General features: G+C 36.5%; 1 protein-coding gene across 3 annotated transcripts in view; it reads left to right on the top strand.

The window, feature by feature from the left end:
• Positions 1 to 20,716, top strand: part of LOC119787944 (partitioning defective 3 homolog) — a 502,126-nt gene that overhangs the window by 334,819 nt on the left and 146,591 nt on the right. For all 3 annotated transcript variants that reach the window (XM_038292032.1, XM_038292030.1, XM_038292033.1), the window contains one exon: positions 18,102 to 18,221. In XM_038292032.1, the coding sequence (XP_038147960.1) occupies positions 18,102 to 18,221 (120 nt within the window). The remainder of the gene's footprint in view (positions 1 to 18,101; positions 18,222 to 20,716) is intronic.

Raw genomic sequence — 20,716 nt, 5'->3', positions numbered from 1 at the left:
AATTAGGTTTGGAGTGCTCCAAGATAGACCTTGAAGCATAGAGAGTAGTAGTGGGACTGTGCTGTGTGTGTGTGGGAGGGTGTGCGTGAGAACGGAGGTGGTACTGCATGATGGAGTTAATTGAATCTGAAATCTTGTTGGCCTGAAACGGGATCCAGCGATGTCTTTCATGCTGTGTCTCGTGCAGAGGGCTGCAAACATGACTGAATTCATAAAGTGTCTTATTAAAGAGCTCAAATTAAGTGTAGCAGCGCAACTCTTTCATAGTCTACCAGGCCCATAACTACTAATGATCCAACCCCAGTGAAATGTCAACCCAAACACTATCTCTTCTTGTTTCTCCCCTCCTTTGTTGTTTCTTTGTGTTCCACTTGAGCATGTCTCCTCACTTCTTTGCTTCCTTTTATTCCCGCTCCTTTCATTCTCTGTGATTTCATAAGGAACAGATCCACCATTTCTTAACTTCCTCCTAATCTTTTTGATATTTGCTTTTTAGACTTTGAAATGCTTTGATGTTGTTTCCCACTTTGGGCTGGAGCTCAACCTGAATCGTCTCTCCAAGGATAGGCAGGCCGATCTGAAATAATGAGAAAACAAAAAAAACCCACATATACACGGATCAGAGTAAGACACGCTTCCATTTTGTTTTTCTAAAACACTATGAGTGAACCATTAATATCCCCTGTAATAAACTGAGTTAAACCCCTATGAAGAAAAACAATAAGCTGAATTAGAGATGCATAGCATGTTTGATATTGCAGAGACAAAGGTGAGAAATGCACTTGGGGGAATCTATTTATTTTCTCCTATGTGTTATGCAAATGAAGTGGGCCGCTCGCTACAGTAGAAGTCATTACTAGTCCGCTCACCAGTCTCCCTGACTCAGAATGTAATGAAACAGAGGCCTTTGGCTGAAATGACCTTTCCCATTGGTAGAGTTCCCTCATGTGCATAACGTTACCATAAGAGGTAGATGGTTTGTGTGAGAGACAATCAGTGGGAAGGCAAAGACGAGCAAAAGCAAAGAAAATTGCTTTTGGATTTCAAAGATAATATCAATCAATGTTTAATTACATTTCTGATTTCCACCAAAGGCAACCAATTAAAGTCAGCAACTGGATTCCTCTTGTTCTTACTCTCCCCCAACATGTGTTCAGCATGTTAAGAGAAAATGTCTATTTGTTTTTCTTCTTTTTTTTCTCTTCAGTCTTCAAGGAACATGCCAGGGAATGTGAGCTCCCTCCTTTGTTAGATCAGAATTTCATTCCTCCCTGTGTTTGTCATGAAGGAATCTTAATTGGACTCTTGCTCCCATACCATGCCGCTGCTCATGAGCCTCCCCAGTGAAGGTTGAAAGTTTGGGGTGGAATACATCACTGACACTGACAAATGGTATACAGCAGCAGCAGATAAAGATCAGGGAATATCCTCCAGTGATTATTAATAAGGCATGTTCAGCCCATTAGAGAAAAGATTGTCTTCTTACTCATGTAACTATACTGGACTGGTGTGGTGGTGGCTTAGGGGTGGAGCATGCCATCCTTGCACAGAAGCCTTGGTCCTCCATGGAGACGTCACTGGTTCCAATCTGAGCCTTTTGACGTTTAGTGTGTGCCTTCCCCCCTCTCTTAGGACTCTGTTTCTATCTGCTTGCTTTCAAGCAAAGGCTATTAGTGCCAAAAAATCTAATCCATTATTTCACACTAAAATTTCTGTTATGACTGACAGACAAAATTATTTATATGCTTGACTTTTTCCTAAATCTGTCCGGATAGGGCATATCAGGGATACATTATTAAGAGAGTTTAAAATAAGGATATCTTGTTAAAAAACAAGTTGGTAACATCTTGATGTCTTATTTTCCCCTTAGGCAATGCAGGGGACACAACAATCATTTGAAAGTTGGTCCTCTGGTTAGATGAGATTGAAATAATTGACGAGGAATACATGCAAAACACTTTTTTTGGTAGAAAACACCTGTACAGTGTATACCCTGCCTTACACCGATAGACTGCTGGGATAGACACCACCCTGACAGATAAGTGGCCGAAGATAGATGGATGGTAGAACGTACAACATCATACATTATCCCAAACACAGTATCTCTATGATTAAACTAGTAGTGTCGCAGTATCATGCTGTCTGTAAGCTGGTCAAAGATTAGACAATGATGGATGAAGATGAATGGAGGACAATACTGGAACAAAGCCAGCTAAATGATATAAAAATGGTTGACCTCGGGCCTGATTTGACTATCAAGCACTACAACAAATCTAAATAAGCAACAAGACCTAGAATGCCCCAAGTATAAGAATAATAATGTCAGAACACTTAAGTAAAATACTTGACCAATACCAATTTAAGACTATTTGCACAGGCAATATGTAAATTGAATAAGCTTTCTTTGGCTAAGCCTAAACAATTTTTTGTCAATGTCATCAAATCAAGTTGAGATTGATATCTTAAAATGATTACAATTGATTCAAGGGGACTGGATATTAATTAAGTGCATATTTCTTTGTATTTTATTCTTTAATTTCTTCCACATTGTGTTCCAAAACAAAATACCAATAAAATGTCCATAATTGCACAAATTGCGAAGAAGTTTGAGCTGGATAGATTCTTTAGAAATGCAATGCTATTTGAGCACCGCAATAGGATGTAGACAGTGTATCATGCAAAGTATCAATTTCTACCTTCTTCCAAGATTACCATACTCCAGGTCCAGGGCATTGGCTGTTCTACAATCCATACTGAAAACAGACAGCAAACATTTTACTGAATATGAAGTCTATCCCCAATGACAAATGAATGAAGTCATATTAAATCCACTGACCTTAGATCGGGTATCTCGTACACAAAGGTTAGACGTAGGGTTAGCTCTCAGGGCTAAACAGAGGTTATTAAGTTAGGTCTAGGAATTAAATCCATTGACCTTAGTTTTCAGTTTCCTCCAAAACTTTTTTCGGTCTTTCACAGAACTTTACCAGCAAAAATTATATAGATAATCAAGTGAACAAAGAACATCTCAACAAACAGTCAGTGGTCACTTACTTTGAATTGCCTTAAGTTTTGAATTTAAAGAATTTAATTAAAAAAATAAAGCATTTCAAACTCTTCATGCGTTTTAAGTATCCTAATTCATCTTAGGATAAAGAGTGTCCTGAGTTATTATTTTAACCCTAAATGTGATGCACATTCCCCATCTATAAATTCCTCTGGACTCCTACATGTGTGCATCCCCAGTTTGTTCACCCTTCCTATCACTCCCTTTCTCTTTCTTTCCATATATCCTCAAACACCTCCCCTTCCCTCCTTTTTCACTGCTGCCCTGGAGATTCATCACAGCATTGACAGAAAGACCTCTCCCGTCTCCCTCGGAATGCTTGGAGGGATGTATATCACGGATCAGTAGTTTTGCTGTCTCGGGCCTCCAACGATCTCACATGCAATGCTTGGGCTCATGTGCGTTCATGCCTGTGCTTGAGTCTGACTGTTATAAGACAGAGAACCGGCCCCTCCCACCCTCTCCCCTTAAGGCAAGTGCTTTGAAAAGCAGGCATTTGACTTGCACATAGCAGATCTGTCTCTAGACTCATCAGGATTCAAATCAAAAACAAGAATCAATAAAAGAGATGAGAGGTCAAACATCTAGTAAAGTGTTCAATTGCATCACCAAATCTGTGTTTTGCTTTAGGAAACATGATAAACTTTATTAACAGGTGGTCTCTTTTCCAATCCTCTACTGCTAATGTCTGCATCATTAAAACAGGGGAGCAGTTTATCTGGGAGCTAAAAGCTTGTGTTTAAGTCATTTCGTAGAAGTCTAGCTGAGCGCCCATACGGCAGTGTGGATCAAGATGGCGCATTAGGAATGCAGTGTGCTGTTTGCTATCTAGGTCGCAGCTTAAGCCACCCACTGTAGGTCTTCTGCAGACCATACTGCCCACCTCCACTCTATCACCACCCCATACCTGCACCCTGTGTTACAATGCATCATTGGGCATTAGTTAAACACCAGGGTGTGCATCTAGTGGAGAATATGAGCTCATGAGCCTCTCTGTTCTCAACAGGCTGTGGCTAACAATGACTCTTGATGGCTGTTCATGTTTCACTGTCAGCATCTGTCTATAATTTGAGTGAAACAAAGGGTGGCTAAAAATATTCAAACTGACATTACATTGGAAGAATTTTGATTGTCCCTCCATTTTTTCCATACTCCAATCTTAAATGTCAGTCTGTTTTAATTAGATTTTATAGTACAGACCAGGAAAAAGTTATATAGTATGATCATTCAAGTAGAGGGATATTATATATGGTTTATTGCATTTTTATCTGGCAAAATCTAAAATGCGTGCAAGAAATCCACCCTTGCACCCGCATTAAGTCTTTTTACAACCACCTTTTGGACCAGTTACATCTGCAAGTATTTTGAGGCGTGTCTGTTGTGGCTTTGCACAAAGAGTGAGATTTTTTTTTTATATATATATATTCTGAAAAGTCTCTTAATCAGTCCGGATAAAGATATAAATAGCAATTTTCAAGTCATGCCGCAGATTACCTTTTAAGCTTAAATAATTCTTCCTTTGTCTCAAAGCTTAGCTATTTGTTGCCACCACCAATATTCCCCATGGGGATGTTGTGTTTAGGATAATATGCTAAGTTTACTTTTTTTGCATATAGTTTTGTGTGTTCCAACACACTTTCAAATTGCTTTAGCATAACTCCACCACTTTTGCTTTCCCCTTGCGTTCGTTTCATAAAGGCAATATTTGTGGAATAAATAGCCCAGTTGTCAGAGTTTCTTACATCAGTTGCAGATCTTTTTAGTTGTTTATCAGATTAATGCCCCTCTTGTGCAGTTTGAAGTTAAGGTAGAAGGTAACTTGGTAACTTCTCTTTCATGCTCTTTGCATTATCAGGTGACTGACTGAACAGAGTTCACTGAGTGATCCTAAGCTTGGTATATTGTTTTGTAAACTAACTTTGCTATACTATATCCTTAGAATGTCTGGTATGTTTTTTTCAATCTTCCTTTGGACAAAAGTAACCATATTAAATACATATATTTTTCTACAAGCACCATAATGTTCTTTAAAAAAATATATTTGAGACTTCACAGAACATATTTATTTGCATTGAGATTGGTTAATAAACAGGTGAACTTTTTACCTAAACAGGGGACTTAAGAAGCAGGTGCATTTATTTAAAGTATCTCATATTTTTTATATTCTCATTAAAAACCTTGTGTTGTTTGACTTTCTCTACACAATTATGCATTGCTTTATGTTCTAATAAATCACACAAACACACAAAACTTGCCATGCTTCCTGAGTGTTAATAGCTTGCCTAAATGTTTCATTGTAGATTGTCCTACAGAAACTCCTCCTTACCATCCTCATATGCTTCAACAAATGGATTTATTAATGTAGCCAGACTGTTTATTTGTATTGTAATGAGAAGCTTTAATCAGGGATGTCAGGGAAAGCATTCCTCTAGTGTCTACAAAAACAGACCCACCCTCATCGCTCACTTACACACACACACACAATACAGTGATTTATGGGAAACATTACAGGCAATCATGTTGGGCTGGGCCGTGTCCTTAGCATTGCTCAGCTTGTTTGAAATATGGAAAAGCCAAGCTCCCCCTTGATATACAGATTCATAAAGAAGCAAGCTAGTAACCAGAGGAACAGATACTTTTCTTTCGCTATAGATAATAAAACAAATTAGGTTCTCTGTAACTTGCAAACATACAAGTTGCAAACTTCTGATAGACCTACCCCGCAAAAATACTAATAAAGTTACACTTTTTCAGTTCAACAGTCTCTTTGATAGCGATAGTTGTTAGTTTAAAGGCAGAGAACATCCTCAGCTATTCACTCTGATGTAATTTCAGCGCCTCAGATGTTGCTGCAGCTCTGTTTATCTCTTTTCTGTACGGTCTCTGCGGCTAGAAAAAAAAAATCTTGCACTAAGAGAGGATTAACTGAGATGGTACAATTTTTATTTTCCACCATACCCTCCTCAGCACATGTTTTCACAAATATTAGTAACAAAAAAAGAAACATAGCGGACACCCTTTACCATGGGATTGGGTACCAGACAATAACACCCTCCGGCTGGATGTGACGGAGCATTCGACACACATATTTTGGTCCAGACCATTTTGTCGTTATCTCCTTTTGCTTCAGGGATGTTGGATGCGGGGATAAGGAATGTTTATGAAGCTCTGCTTGTCTTTGGCAGACTATGCCTGCTGACAACCTGACCATCAATGGAATGTAGTTGTTGATCAAGCCATTGGACACACTTTCAAGCATGAAATCAAAAACCGAACAACTCAGAAAGATTACTTCTAAAAGAGAAGCTTGAAGATAGAGGAAAAACAGATGAAAGTAGACCTGACAGAGGGGAACCAAAATAACACAATCCACCGATAGACATGGCTGGAAAAAATATTCAAAGCGACCAGTTTCAAAACAGTGAGGTACAGCAACGCCAACCATGTACCTGCCAGAAAATCTTCATTTCTATGTAAAGAGGTCGGTTGAAGCAGGGATATTTGTGTAGTAATAGAGCATTTAAATACTATAATTTGAGTTGACACACAATGCATACACCTGAAAATGGTTTCGTTTTTCGATATGCTTTCTGTGGCGAAAGACCAGTCGTAATGTTTCTAAAACTGAGAGGGCTCCTACATCACGGAATAATTTCTGCTCAGCTGGGAAACCTAAGAGGCGTAGAAGTTTGTGGCGAGAATAATTTTCCTTTTGATTCGGCCGTTTTTTTTCGGCCCCTTACTGGGTCTCAGTCTGATGTCATGAATAAATGCATGCCATGCCACCATGGTGCATAACACACAGCTTTTCCCACCCAGGATGAACCATTTCATTTCTCTCCCTCATCTTCCTGGCTCTTTTGTTTTCACTCCAATGATGAAAAGCGTTGGATGGACTAGAAACTAGAAATCATTTGGTTGAGTTTGATTAGACCACCGTCCAAAACAGCGGGCTGCCAAAGAGAAAATCCCTGAAGTGTCAGATGCTGAACTCTAGTCTAGCCAAATGAGTGATTTCCTTTTTTTTTAATTCTCTTTTATTTTGGGAAAGCCTGTCTATCCCTACCCTTGAAATGTAAGTCTCAGATTAAAGCAGTTTGTTTCGCAACGTCAAATTCTAATGTCTTTTTGAGAAGATGTATAGCAAATCAGACAAAGTTCAAAATAGCACAGCAGCCTATAGATAACAGTTCCACTCGCGAAAAGATTGTACAGGTTGGTACATTAAAGTGCATTCTCTTTGTTCCTTTAGCTGTGCCAGGACTAACATTATTTATGATAACAAATGTTTCTATGATTCACGCCAACTATAGCTGACTCATTGTAAGATACTCAGGGCAAAGTTAAAATGTGTTTTTATATGTATATTTTGCTTTGTGATTATATTCGAATGTAGTTGTCATTCAATTCAACTCCATTCAATTCTGTTTATTTATTTAGCACCAATTCACACCACATGTCATCTAAAGGCATTTTACAGAGACAATTCAACCTGATTATCTAGTCAAATGATTCAAAGTTTTCTATCTAAGAAAAATCAGTTGATTCCATCGGCTCATTGACTCGAAGGCAATCCCTCACACCAAGCATGCTTGGAGTGACATTGGAGAGGAAAAATTCCCTTTTAACAGGGAGAAACTTCCAGCAGAACCAGGCTTAATGTGAGCGGCCATCTGCTGAGGATTCTACTGGGGTTCAAGGAGACAGGGTAGTGTCCCGGTGCAGCAAGTCAAGAGATGTAGACAAATCCATTAGTGTTTTAAGACAGTGGTGTACCAATCTATTATGAGTTTCCCATTGTATGATAACCTTGAATGCAAGTATCATGGTTTCTCTGTATTAACACATTTTAAATATAGATTTTAATTAAACAAATAAATGGCTTGTCTTGGTTTTTGCAAGTAGGAGAACGACTATAGACAGCTAGAGAAAAAACTGGTTTCCCTGGCAACATTAGGACTGTCTTTCACATCTTGTGTAAGAATTATAAACTATAGGAATGATAAAACTTAAATAAAAAGTACTAAAGCTTGAAAAAGAAATATAAATAAGCAGTTTCCCAGTAAGAAAACAACAAATTAAAGAATTAGTACTCCTTCCAGAACAATTTAGTTCTGGTTTGCCGCTGATATAAAACTGTGTTTTGACACACATTCTTTTCAAACTAAACTTTGCTTTAAACTGTTGTGTGCTTGGAAAAATACAAATTGTAATGTTAAAAATCTAAGAAAAACTTGACAGGTTAAAAACTTAAGATGAATCACAAGACAGGAGTCAATGTCACAAATGAATAACTTTTATTTTAGAGTCACAGTATGTTTATACAAGACAATACTATTAATATAATGAGACTTTTCTAGAGAATCATTATACATAGTTATTTTATACAGGATTTCCACATAATTTCAGAATTCCCTGACTTTTAACTGACTCAGGATTAGTTTTCCCTGACAAAATAAATGCAGCAACAAGACAATAATAATAACATAACAGGTCACCAATTAAACATGTTTAGCTCTATAACATTTAAATGCACCTCTCCAATGTCTAAGAGAAAAAAATTCAGTGAAAATTTTTTAATGTATGACCTGCATCACTGTACTGAAGACTGCCATATGATAGCGCTTTCTAGCTTGTTTGTCGTTTTGGTAACTACATCAAGATTAACGCTAGGTGGAGAAAAATCACGCCATCTGGGGAAAAATCATCCGGCTTTTTCAAATCACGCGAGAATTTGTACAAAAAAACAATAATGGCGGCGGCAACCCTTCTGGGTCGTTTTCATTGAATGTCAGTGATTTTAAAGTAATTTTGAGTGACAAATAATTTTTTTTTTTGCGATCATTGCACTTGCCCGGCGGGCAAATGCAATGAAATTTGTGCTCTCCCAAAAATAAAAACTACTTGCCCCGGGCGATCGGGCGATGGTTAACATCAAGCCCTGCATATTAATAAATTACTAATGTGCACATAAGAATATGGTATACTCTCATTTGTAGTACAATTGTGAGGGGTAAGAGAGGATGCTTGTGCAGCTGAATTTGTATTTAAAAAAAAAATTATTCAAAAAAAATTGGTTCACAGTATTTATATTTATTTAATACATTGTGGTGTACAAAAAGTGACCACTAAGATTATTATTTTAAAGAGCAGAATGCCACATAGCATAATATGTGTGGACTTGAATAACATGTACAATAAAAATAAAACTTATTTTACAGGTAACTTACATAATAAAAAAAAAAGCCAAAACTTTTATGTAAACAATAAAAGAGATTGTAACAAACACATTCAGCTGCTCAATAATTATAGCTGCAGTATGGTAGACCTTGAACAGCTCCGTAGCAGTTATATTGGCATCCAGGGGCGACAAACCTAATAAAAAAAAAGCCCTTTTTGAAGAGTTACCTGCTCTCGCATGCCGTTCAATTGCAGCTTTCCCTCGACTGCTTACATCCAAATCACATCAACAAAATGTGCAGAAGCAAGGAATGAGTCTCGACTATGTTTCATTATAAATTCACGCTCTTTTGTTCATTGAGATTTAAATGAGCTCTTGTATTTTTCCGTAATGATAACTTTTTTTTTTCAGCACTCTGATTCTTGTTTACTTTTTTAACCAATGACAAGCAGATATTTCAACCCAATCCAATCCACTTTATTTATATAGCATGATCTCAATAAAAACAAGGTTTCCAAAGTGCTGCACAAAAAGATAAAATAACTAAAAAATAAAAGTAAATAAAATAAAAAAATAAAAGCACTGCCCGCACAGGATAAAAATATGCATGCGTATACATAAAATCAACATGTGCATGCATAAAATCAACACTCTACATGGTGTCAAAAGCCAAAGAAAAGAGGTGGGTTTTAAGAAGAGTTTTATAAGGCACCGGTCTTAGCCAATCATATGTTAGACCAGATAGTTGATGCATTTTTTTTACATTATGTGATTAGATATTGTGCTGCAGCCCTGCAAACACGGGGGAAAAAAACTGCTCTGCAAGCCCCTTGCCTCTTAAAGGAGGAAAAAAAATGCGCCCAACTGAATGATGCGCTGGACACCGGACTGTGCAATGGAAATCCAGACTGTCCGGACATTACGAGCAACTTAAGGCCATATGATTTCCACAAAGTGCTTTGTAAAGCATACCTCTCAGGGAGAAATGTTTCACTGCTGATATTGTAAAGTTTCATATTATTAGGTCTTGTTATAACCTCAATAAAAGAATACGTTGTGAAATTACATATATTGATTATTTTCTAAGCCTGGCATTGCATTGGGTTCACATTTAAGAAGTTAGAATTCTTTTGTGCTTGCTTTAACTTTGTGGTGTCTGTCAACTTTCCATTAGCATACAGATTGCATCTCTTTGTTTTTGTCTTGAGAAAATACTGTTTTAATGGGTCCTTACAGCAGACAAAATGTGAAGGTAGGAGTATAGTTATTTATTTTCCTCTTGAGTGCCACAATCACAATTTCAGGGGATAGGTGTTCAAACACCACATCAGACCTCTGTGGGGGGCTTTGCCATGGGAGATATAGATTAAGTTTCAGGTTGGCCGAGCAGAAACTATAATGATTCTCACTGTCTGCCCTTGAAATTACCTTCTCATCGCTTACTCAAATTGATACACAGTCTTTTTTTGTTTGTTTTTTTCTCTCTGACTCACCTGGATCCAATTGTAAATTTGAAAAATGGCAAATGCTTTAACGCTTCGAATGAGTGCATCATTTTAGGTTAAAGCTGGTGGTCTTTTGCATCCATTCATACCCCGTCAAAGCCTACACTTTTAGTGGGTAGAAATAGGGTACAGCTTCTGCTTTTGTTTCTGCTTCACTCATAGAGAAACTCTGAACCAGCCTCAAAATCCCCAACAGAAGATGTCAAAACAGATTAGCTTTTCTGAAATCCACTCCCCAGATTAAATGATTGTACAAATCAAACTGGCTTTGAGGCTTTGCATAATTTATTTTTCCTCCCTCTTTAGAAAGTCTGTCTTTGACTTTTTACTTCTCTGTTGTGCTTGAGCCTTGACAGACTATTAGTATATAAATCAATGGAGATGAAATATGATGCATCCAGCTTTGGTGATATAAACCCCTGTTTTTTTGTTATATATGAGCATCTGTCAAGTTGGACAAATTACATTTTATAACATTAGCATTTAGCTGAACAGTAACAAAGCAGTACTTGATAAATATTTAAAAACATTTTACTGAGAAAGAAAAAATAAATAAATTTAGCTATTCAAGTCATAAAGATTAAATATTTTGTATTTAATACATTTTATCATAATTTGCTCTGTATGATGTGGTTAAAATAGTGGCAGTGATCCTCAGACTTATACTTAAATCTGAGTGTCTGACAATAATCAATATTGTATGTTTTTCTCTTAATAAATGATCAAATTATGTTATTAACAAACATTAAAACCAGGTGCCAGATTTAATGGGATCATCTCTGAAACCAAAATACCGACTCAAATATAGAACCATTGCTCCTAATATCGTTAATAAATGGCTTTAAGAAACTCTACCTCATCAATCAATTTCTTTTTGAATGCATGACCAACTTTTAAGTATATTTAGAGTCAAGGCCAGTTCAGTTTTTTTTTTGACACATATATTTTTCCTCTGATGGATGCACAGCAAAGCATCCATCAGAGGATCTGGTTTATTAAAAGGATGGAGTAATAATGACAGAGGATTTTCTCCTAAAACTTTTTAACTTCAACTCAAATCAACAGCTAATAGAATTAACCCTAAACACGGCAGGATAATAGCTGCAAGCAAACATTCAATCTTCATTTGAAATAATTAAAACAGCTAACACAAAAAACTTGTAGAATGGTGTTAGCCTGAATAATGGGTCTATACATTTCTAAATTAACTTGTTGCTGTTATTGTCCTATAATTCTGGTGTTGTGAAATAGAATGCCACTGCTTAGGTGATTTCAATTGCTATGCTTTACTGTATGTTATTTCACAAACTACAACATCACCATAGATATTCAAGCATTAGCATCACTTACCAAAACTATATGTATATAATTTAAGTCGAGCATATATATCTCATAAACCAGCAAAACATCTATTTTTATGTCGTATTTGAAACATTTTTACAGAGTTGTGTCTCTAATCTAAAACCTTATGATCAGATAGCGTTAGATATTGGTTTAGTATGGATACTGCCCAGGTGAGAAAAATGACAAATGTTGAATAATAATAAGAGGAGGGCTTGGATTCTCATCCTGCAGTTGCTCTTCAGTTTATACTGACAAGCCTGAGACTTCCAAAGTAAAGGGCTCACTTTGTTGTGAGTGATACAGCAAGTTTTCTTATTTCCCCTTTCCTAGTCCTGCACTTTGATCTGTTCCCCTTTGAGGATACAGTTGATATGGGAATAGCTGTTCATAGGCAGCTGCTGCATGCCCACGGTCTTGCTCAGCTTAATCTGTCAATATGTGTCACAATAAAGACTTCCCTCACTTTACTGATGTCGATTCAGAAAAAAAGAAAAGTTGAGTTAAAGTTCTTTTCTCCCACAAGGTTATCTTGTGCTTTTAGAGGAATGGTTCATGAAACAAAAATAACTCAACTTTATTTATAAAGCCCTTTAAAACAACCACAGCTGCCTTAAAGTGCTGTACATAGCAGGTAAAGTTAAAATTGTATTAAGGCAACATGGAAGTCTAAAGAAATAAAAAAAACTATAATAAAATAAATCAATAAAAAAAATAATAAAACCACGTAAAACAAACTACAGATGCAAAAACAAGTTTAAGTTTAAGGTGTTTTAAGTTTTAGGGAGCAGCAACTGCTCCTATTGGTGCAGTAACAGCTCCAAAATTGATAAATTAAAAAAGGGAACATTCTCCAGGAAGTTAATAAACATCCTTTGAGCAAAATAAAATAAGCTTTCACCTCCTCCAATGGCAGATTGCATTGCATGCATTTACTTTTCAATAACTGACCGTTTTACCTTTATTTTAGCTCATTGTAAATATATTAATTCAAATACATTAAAATAGATTATCTTAAATACAGTATAGGAAATATTTTTTTTCTGTGCCATAGGGGACAGTAGCTATTCATCCACTTTTATAAAATAATTCAGACACAGTTTCTTCTAAAACAGTTTGCAAGATGTAAGTTCTTGTGGAGTAGAACAAATCACATTAACTAGGGAGGCAACCCCCCCAGTCCATGAATAAATCTGTTTCCATCTCCTAAAAGTCAGACCTTGTCTGATGTAATTTTTCAGCTTTCAGAGAAAGTTTTCAAACTGTCAAGAACAGCTCTGCTATGCGGAAGGTAAAAAAAATAAACTTGGAACAAAGCACCACAGGGATTGGAGACTGCAGATCTTAAGCAGTATAAAATTGAACAGAGCTGCTAGAAAACTAACAAAAAAACCTAAAAAATAATAATCAATGTCTCTATATAAAAAAAAAACAGAAAGAGTTGCATTGTATTACAAAAACATTCAATAAAACCCAGATCCTTGTCAGTGAATATATCTATTGGATTTCTTACCACTTGTGGCCACTTGCCCTCAGGTCTGCGTACTTTCCTGTTTTTTCTTTTATCTTTAAAATTGTCAAAAAGCATCTTAACCTTAAATGTTGAGATTTGGCTGAGTTTTCTACAAAGGTGGTGAATGTTTGCATGTGATCCAAGTTAGTATTTATTTAAATATGCTTAATATTCTATGCATGGTCATCATTTAAATAAATCTGAAGAATTTTAACAAGCTATTCTTAGCAAATCCCTTTTTTTATGTTATTTATAAGGTCCTGCAAGGGACATACGTTGCAGTTCCATTAACCATCAATATGAGCAAATCATAATAATGAAAATAAATTGACTAAATGGAATTTGTGCAATTTTGAAAAAGCAAAAAACAACAAATTGTTTGATTTCACAAACCTGCAATGGAAACACTTTTCCTCATCACATCTGCAGCTGGACCTTACTGCCTTGTAAAAAGACAAAGAAGAATAGTGGAAGATTTTGATCCATATTTTATGTTTAGTTTGTGACGATGAGTTTAATGAGCACTAAAACCGTGGCTGAAATACGGATACATCTCCTCTGTTTACAGCCGACGCTGCCAAATACCGCAAATGCATTTTCAAAACGAGCAGAATATCAACATAGTTTTGCACGCCTTTGTAATGTAAACGCATCTATTGAAAACCCTGCTAAGGCAGGTGGGAAGACATCTCTGGCTTAAGGTGTTGTCAGTGGCACAGTTCCTCTCTAATCCAAGTTGAAATACTCCTTATGAACATTTAATGAGATTTGATCATGATGTGCTAATTGGAAAATGGAATGTCTGGCACAAGGCTAATTGTACCAAGATCTTGATTTGCATAAAAAAAATATGGATGAACAAAGTAAGTATAAAAACATTGTTTGACAGATATATGCCTACCACAATTTTATATTAGTGTTTCTCAATTTGATTAGTAATTAAAAGTTATTATATTTTCTCCGAAATCCAGAAAAGACTGAATTAAATGGTTGATGTTTTTATCTCATGTGAGGTTAGAAATCAGCATCCAAATTGACTTAAAATTTCTAAAAGCCACAGACCTGTCCAGACCTAGACTCTGACATTCACACCTCTTATTAAAGTAGGGTGACCATATTTTCATTTGGGAAAACCAGGACACCTTGGAGCAGTGGGGGGGGGTTGATTGAAAGAACAAATGTCTCATCATCGGGATTTGCTCCGTGATTTGAGGAAATGTTACTTGGCGCAGAACAGTGGTGAAAATTGGAAGTTCAGTTTAATATAATACAACTCTGTGAATAGTTCCGTCTGAAATGAATGAAAATAGTTAATTTAATGGTTATTGAGTCAGATATGTTGCGGTAATGTTTGGTCTATCTAAAGGTTTTTATCTGTTACTGTGTAAATGAGTTTGGCTGTAATTTAAGGACAGATTCTAATAAATCTACAGAGTGGGAACTATAAATCTGATAGGAGTTTCATTTTTTTATTGTTGTTTTGCACAATATGCTTAACTAAGTATTTTTTGTTGTTGAATATTAGAGATTTTGCAGATATATTTTGTAGATACATTGTTTAGATTTACTTATATATTTCTAACCCTTTTATAGAATAGAAAATCCCTTTATTGTCCCACAATGAGCAAATTTACAGCAGCAGAAAGATTATTGAAAATGGTCGCACAAATGAGGACCTTAGAAAAATGTATAAGAATAACATAATAGGGAAGAGTTAAAATATAAAAAATAAAATTCTGTAAAGTGTTTTAATAATATAAAACTGGAGAATTAATAACCAGTATGCAGCTATGGACATTTTTACAGTAATTGATTTTATTTGTTCCTGCTCCCGGTGGTTGGAATCTTTATTCCACTCTGGATTCTTGTGAGTCTTTGTTCACTTTAACTTTTTTTAAAATAAATAAATAAACAAACAGTTTTGAAAACCTCGGTATTCATTCTTTTCCTGCTTTGTGTGTCAACTTTCACGGTTGCTAAGCAACACAGCATACGGCGGTAAAACCCGCCGAAGGGAGGACCTGTTCGAATTTACAGCCGGCACTCCTTATTTTCAAGGACTTCAAAGGATCCAGTCTAGGTAGACCGCGTCCTAGGTTTTCGAACAGAGCCATTTCTGATTAAGAGCAGGGCTGCCCGCACTGACGCGGCTCAGGGATTATGTCACACGGAGAGTCGTGCGCAGTGAAATCAGGACATTTCCTCACTTTCTAAAAAAAACCCGGGACGCCCGGGACAGGACGTGAAATACGGATATGTCCCGGGAAATACGGACGTTTGGTCACCCTAATTAAAGCAGTCTACAATTTATCTAAAGCAAACAACAGACATTAAAACTTTTTATAAAAAACTTTGGAAAATGTGATGTGGTGATAGAAGACCAGGTCAAATGTCTTTATATATGATGTATGGGCAAAGAGACATGTGGTTATGAGCACAAAAAAATGCAGATAATTTAGTGCTTTTTGATTTCGGGACAATTTTATCCCATTTAGAAGCCGGTGAGAATCCCCTTCCTTTACGAAGAACTCTGATAATGTCTCGTAGAGCCGTACTAACTATGATAATAACACAGGAAAAATCACAGAGGGTTGACTAGGGTTAGGGTAAGCCTATTGAGTGGCCTAGCTAATGAATAAACCTAAGTCCTACAGACACTTTTTGCCAAAAAAATGTTTCCCTCTTCTCTTGCCAAGTTAAAAAATGAAAATGAGACTTTAAGGTTAGTCTCAATTTGTGTTTGTCTGTCAGTTAAAGACTTGTTAATATCAGTTTATACTCCCCCTAAAGACGTGTTTTTCTAAATGCTAAATTTCAAGTTCAAAATCACTACGAAATCAAAAATATTTATTAAAAAAGGTTTGTTTTCTTTTTAGCAAGGTGCAAAACTGAAATGCATCAGTTAGAAATAAAACCAGGAAAATCATAGAATAGAGAAAATGTCCTGGAAAAGCAGGACTTGAATGATGGAGGATCGGATGGAGGATCTGGTAGAGAAGGGGAAACTGTCACTGTAAGCTGCACATCTGTAAGGAGATGTGCTCCACACTGATATTTCTCAAACTTTATTCAGCAGACTAATGACTGTATTGGACTTAAAACTGCCACGTGCATGACCCATGTATGGAGGCCTTAGTCCTTGACGCGGGCAACCTGTGTTTGAATCCAACCTGTGGTCCTTTGCAACATGTCTCTCCACCTCTCTCATGCCTCCTTTCCTGTCAGCCTACGGTCAGAAAAATTAGCAATTAGTGCCGTAAAAACCTCAAAAAAAACAAAAACAAACTTCAATGTAGTATCCCTCAGTGATTATTAACTTTTATCATAGCCTAAACCACCAAATCTCTCAGCCCAAAGTTTTTTAGGATTTTTGTACGCAGCAGTGGCGCTAACACTCTCCGGTTTGGTAAAAACCTGGTGACCAACCAGGTTAAAAATTAGACTCTAGTTCTCTAATTAATCAAACTGAATTGATTGATAGGGGTGTAAATAATGACTTCCCCCCTGTAATTGTAGTCAATGTTTTTTTTGTGTTTCTCATGACTTCTCCAATGTCCTCCATCATGTTCTTCTATTATTTAACTACCTAGCACCAAACATTACCAACCACAATTATTAAAATTGTTCACTTTGCCTTTTCCTCATTTTCATATCAAACTGTCACCATTTCCTGCCATTAAAATGTAAAGTTTGCAGCACTATAAAAACTTAGAATTTTTTTTTTGGTAAGCCAGTTTCCCTCTCCTGCAATTTGCCTGCATGCAGGTATTTTGTCTCCTCGGCTTCATGAGTTGTCAGAGCTGCCATCACTCTAAGCAAACAACACAGCTCAGGAAGGACATTTTCAGTTTATCCTTTTTTAGAGTAAAACATTTCTACATTTAATGCCTGGTAATGCACACTTTTTTTAACCAATTGTTGAGTTAAAAGGAAGCAAAAATACTGTTAGGATATGTTTTTATATAACTTGATGCTTTTTATTCTATTTATATTGAATAGGGACATTATTATTTCAGTATTGAATTGCTGCCCTCCGAGATTGTCTTCACAGCACAAACACAGCCTGCACGTTCTGACAGTTTGACACTTTAATTTTCAACAAAGTGTTTCACCTGAATTTCCCTGATAAAGTGGAACAGACTGCCCTCATAAATATATGTATTCTGAGTTGGAAAATATTGCTCCCTGTCTTTCTTTCTCCATCCCTCTCTGTCTCTCCGATGAACACAATGAGCACCTTACCGCCAGAGTAGAAGCTACTCCAGTGTGAAACAAAATAAGCTTATTTTCCCTGTCATAACCTGTTTCTTGTTTATTTAGCTTTTGTTTTATTTCCTTTAAAGGTTTTATACTTGTATTTAATGTCTGTATACTATATGCATGAGACCAAAGTCAGATTTCTTGCTTTTGAAAGCAATCTAGACCAAAAAAAAGTGATTCCTATCCTGATTACTTTTCTCAGTCCATGTAAGTTTTTTTGTGGGGTTTTTTTAGGTTTGGAAAGAGCAAGAAGGACGAGGACCGGATTGAGAGGAAGAACTCAAGAAGTTCTAGACCTGAGGAAGTCCAGGCAAATGAAGATGAGACCGTCCAAATGAAGCAGGAACAAGAAAGGTAAAACACAATGCTATTTGTTAATATCTTAAAATGATTAGGCGTTGCCTGAAAGTAAGAAAAAAAATCTGACTCAAAAAGTAGCAAGGTTGCTTGAACCAGCAAAAAACATAATTTACCAAAATCAGTTTTCTTAGGAGGCTTTGTATAATTACATGGCCAATAATTACCTAGTGGTTAAAGTCAATTAAACTAACCGACCAGATCCAAACCTCACAGCTATAACATGAAGGCTGCAGGTTCTGTGTAATAATCATAAACTGAAATGTGCATGTTGAAAATAATAGCCATATGGAGTTCAATCAATAAGGTCATCTATACTGTCAAACAGAAAATGTGAAACAGATGGCCTTTATTTAAGTATTGAAGCAGCAGCATGTTATAATTGTTTTAGTGCAGCCTTTCTCAGATCAGGAACTTACAGGATGTCAGCGCGGAATCCAACCACGATGTATGAAATCTGTTTGAATCACAGAATTTCATTATTTTTAAACATTGGTAATCCTTGCATTTGATAAACCAAGTGGCCAAAGATCAAGTGCCATTTAATAGTCTCCTTTTAGCAATGTTTACAGTGAATAGTGGTGACAGAGATCATGTCCTGCTAGATGATTGATTGATTGATTGATAGACTTTATTATATATATATATATATATATATAGGGGCGACAATGGCGTTGGATGTAGGAGTTTGCCCTGAAATCGAAGGGTTGACGGTTCAAGCCCCGACTCCGACTTTCATTGTCGTTGTGTCCTTGGGCAAGACACTTCACCTGCATTGTCTACTGATGGTGGTCAGAGGGCCCGGTGGCGCCAGTGTACGGCAGCCCCGCTTCTGTCAGTGAGCCCCAGGGCAGCTGTGGCTACAATGTAGCTTGCCACCATCAGTGTGTGAGTGTGTGCGTGAATGGGTGAATGAATGTAGTGTAAAGCGCTTTGGTCAAGTCTCCTAACTTGAATAAATGCGCTGTATAAGTACATGCCATTTACCATATATATATATATATATATATATATATATATATATTATATTAGTGGTTTGCTTATGAAGCAGGAATATAGTTCTATAGTAAGATTTATAAGCAATTTTGAACTGTCCTGATCCAAATGATCAACCAGAGCATGACATCACAGACAGATCACAGAGTTATTAATTTATATAAAAAACAACTAAAGTTAACCTTTGAAGGAGCTTGACTTGAACATTTAGGGTCCATTAAATGTGGCTTATTTTTCCATTTAACTGCTAAAAGGATCACTTTAACCATTTGATTCGTTGTTTTATTTTTTTTAATATAATTTATTTTTATATATCAAAAGTTTGGGGTCACATTGAAATTTCCTCATTTTTGAAGGAAAAGCACTGTACTTTTCCATTTAGATAACTTTAAACTAGACTTAACTTTAAAGAAATACACTCTGTACATTGCTATTGTGGTAAATGACTATTCTAGCTGCAAATGTCTGGTTTTTGGTGCAATATCTACATAGGTGTATAGAGGCCCATTTCCAGCAACTATCACTCCAGTGTTCTAATGTTACAATGTGTTTGCTCATTGGCTCAGAAGGCTAATTGATGATTAGAAAACCCTTGTGCAATCATGTTCACACATCTGAAAACAGTTTAGCTCGTTACAGAAGCTACAAAACTGACCTTCCTTTGAGCAGATTGAGTTTCTGGAGCTTCACATTTGTGGGCTCAATTAAATGCTCAAAATGGCCAGAAAAAGAGAACTTTCACTTGAAACTCGACAGTCTATTCTTGTTCTTAGAAATAAAGGCTATTCCATGCGAGAAATTGCTAAGAAATTGAAGATTTCCAACAGTGGTGTGTACTACTCCCTTCAGAGGACAGCACAAACAGGCTCTAACCAGAATAGAAAAAGAAGTGGGAGGCCGCGTTGCACAACTGAGCAAGAAGATAAGTACAGGTCCCTAACTGGCATCTTCATTAAATAGTACCCGCAGTATCTTGTTTGCGCTGTCCTCTGAAGGGAGTAGTACACACCGTTGTAGGAATTTCTTCAATTTCTTAGCAATTTCTCGCATGGAATAGTGAGATATATATTTTTTTCTTTAGATACGTTTTTACCTGATATTTATTCTCTTTTAAACACATCTGTACATTTTTTAACAATAAGTTTGAACCGGCATGGACATTAGACAGAAGTCAATTTTCTAAATGCTTCTCCCTATTGCAGAAGCACTTTAAAAAGATCAGTTATGGATTCAAGGGGGCCAAGCCATTCACAGGGGCCGAGCTCTTAATGTTAGCCTCATGGCCCATGAATTAATTTTGATTGGTTGGTGCTCATTATAGCAGTGAAATCCACGTTCCTCAGCAGTTGTCCCTTCAGTGAATATTCTTCAGTTCTAAAGAATACGCAGTTTTATTCCATCCTCATAGCTTTGTGGTTGTTAGTATTTATGGACATGCGATGTCTAAAAGAATCAGCCGTTGCATTGGTGTTGCTGCATGAACCTCATTCCTCACA

Source organism: Cyprinodon tularosa, unplaced genomic scaffold, assembly GCF_016077235.1.
Source record: "Cyprinodon tularosa strain WSP-4 unplaced genomic scaffold, ASM1607723v1 ctg306, whole genome shotgun sequence".
Lineage (NCBI taxonomy): Eukaryota > Metazoa > Chordata > Actinopteri > Cyprinodontiformes > Cyprinodontidae > Cyprinodon > Cyprinodon tularosa.
Note: the sequence above shows the minus strand (reverse complement) of the source record. Positions and strands in the feature narration are given on the sequence as shown.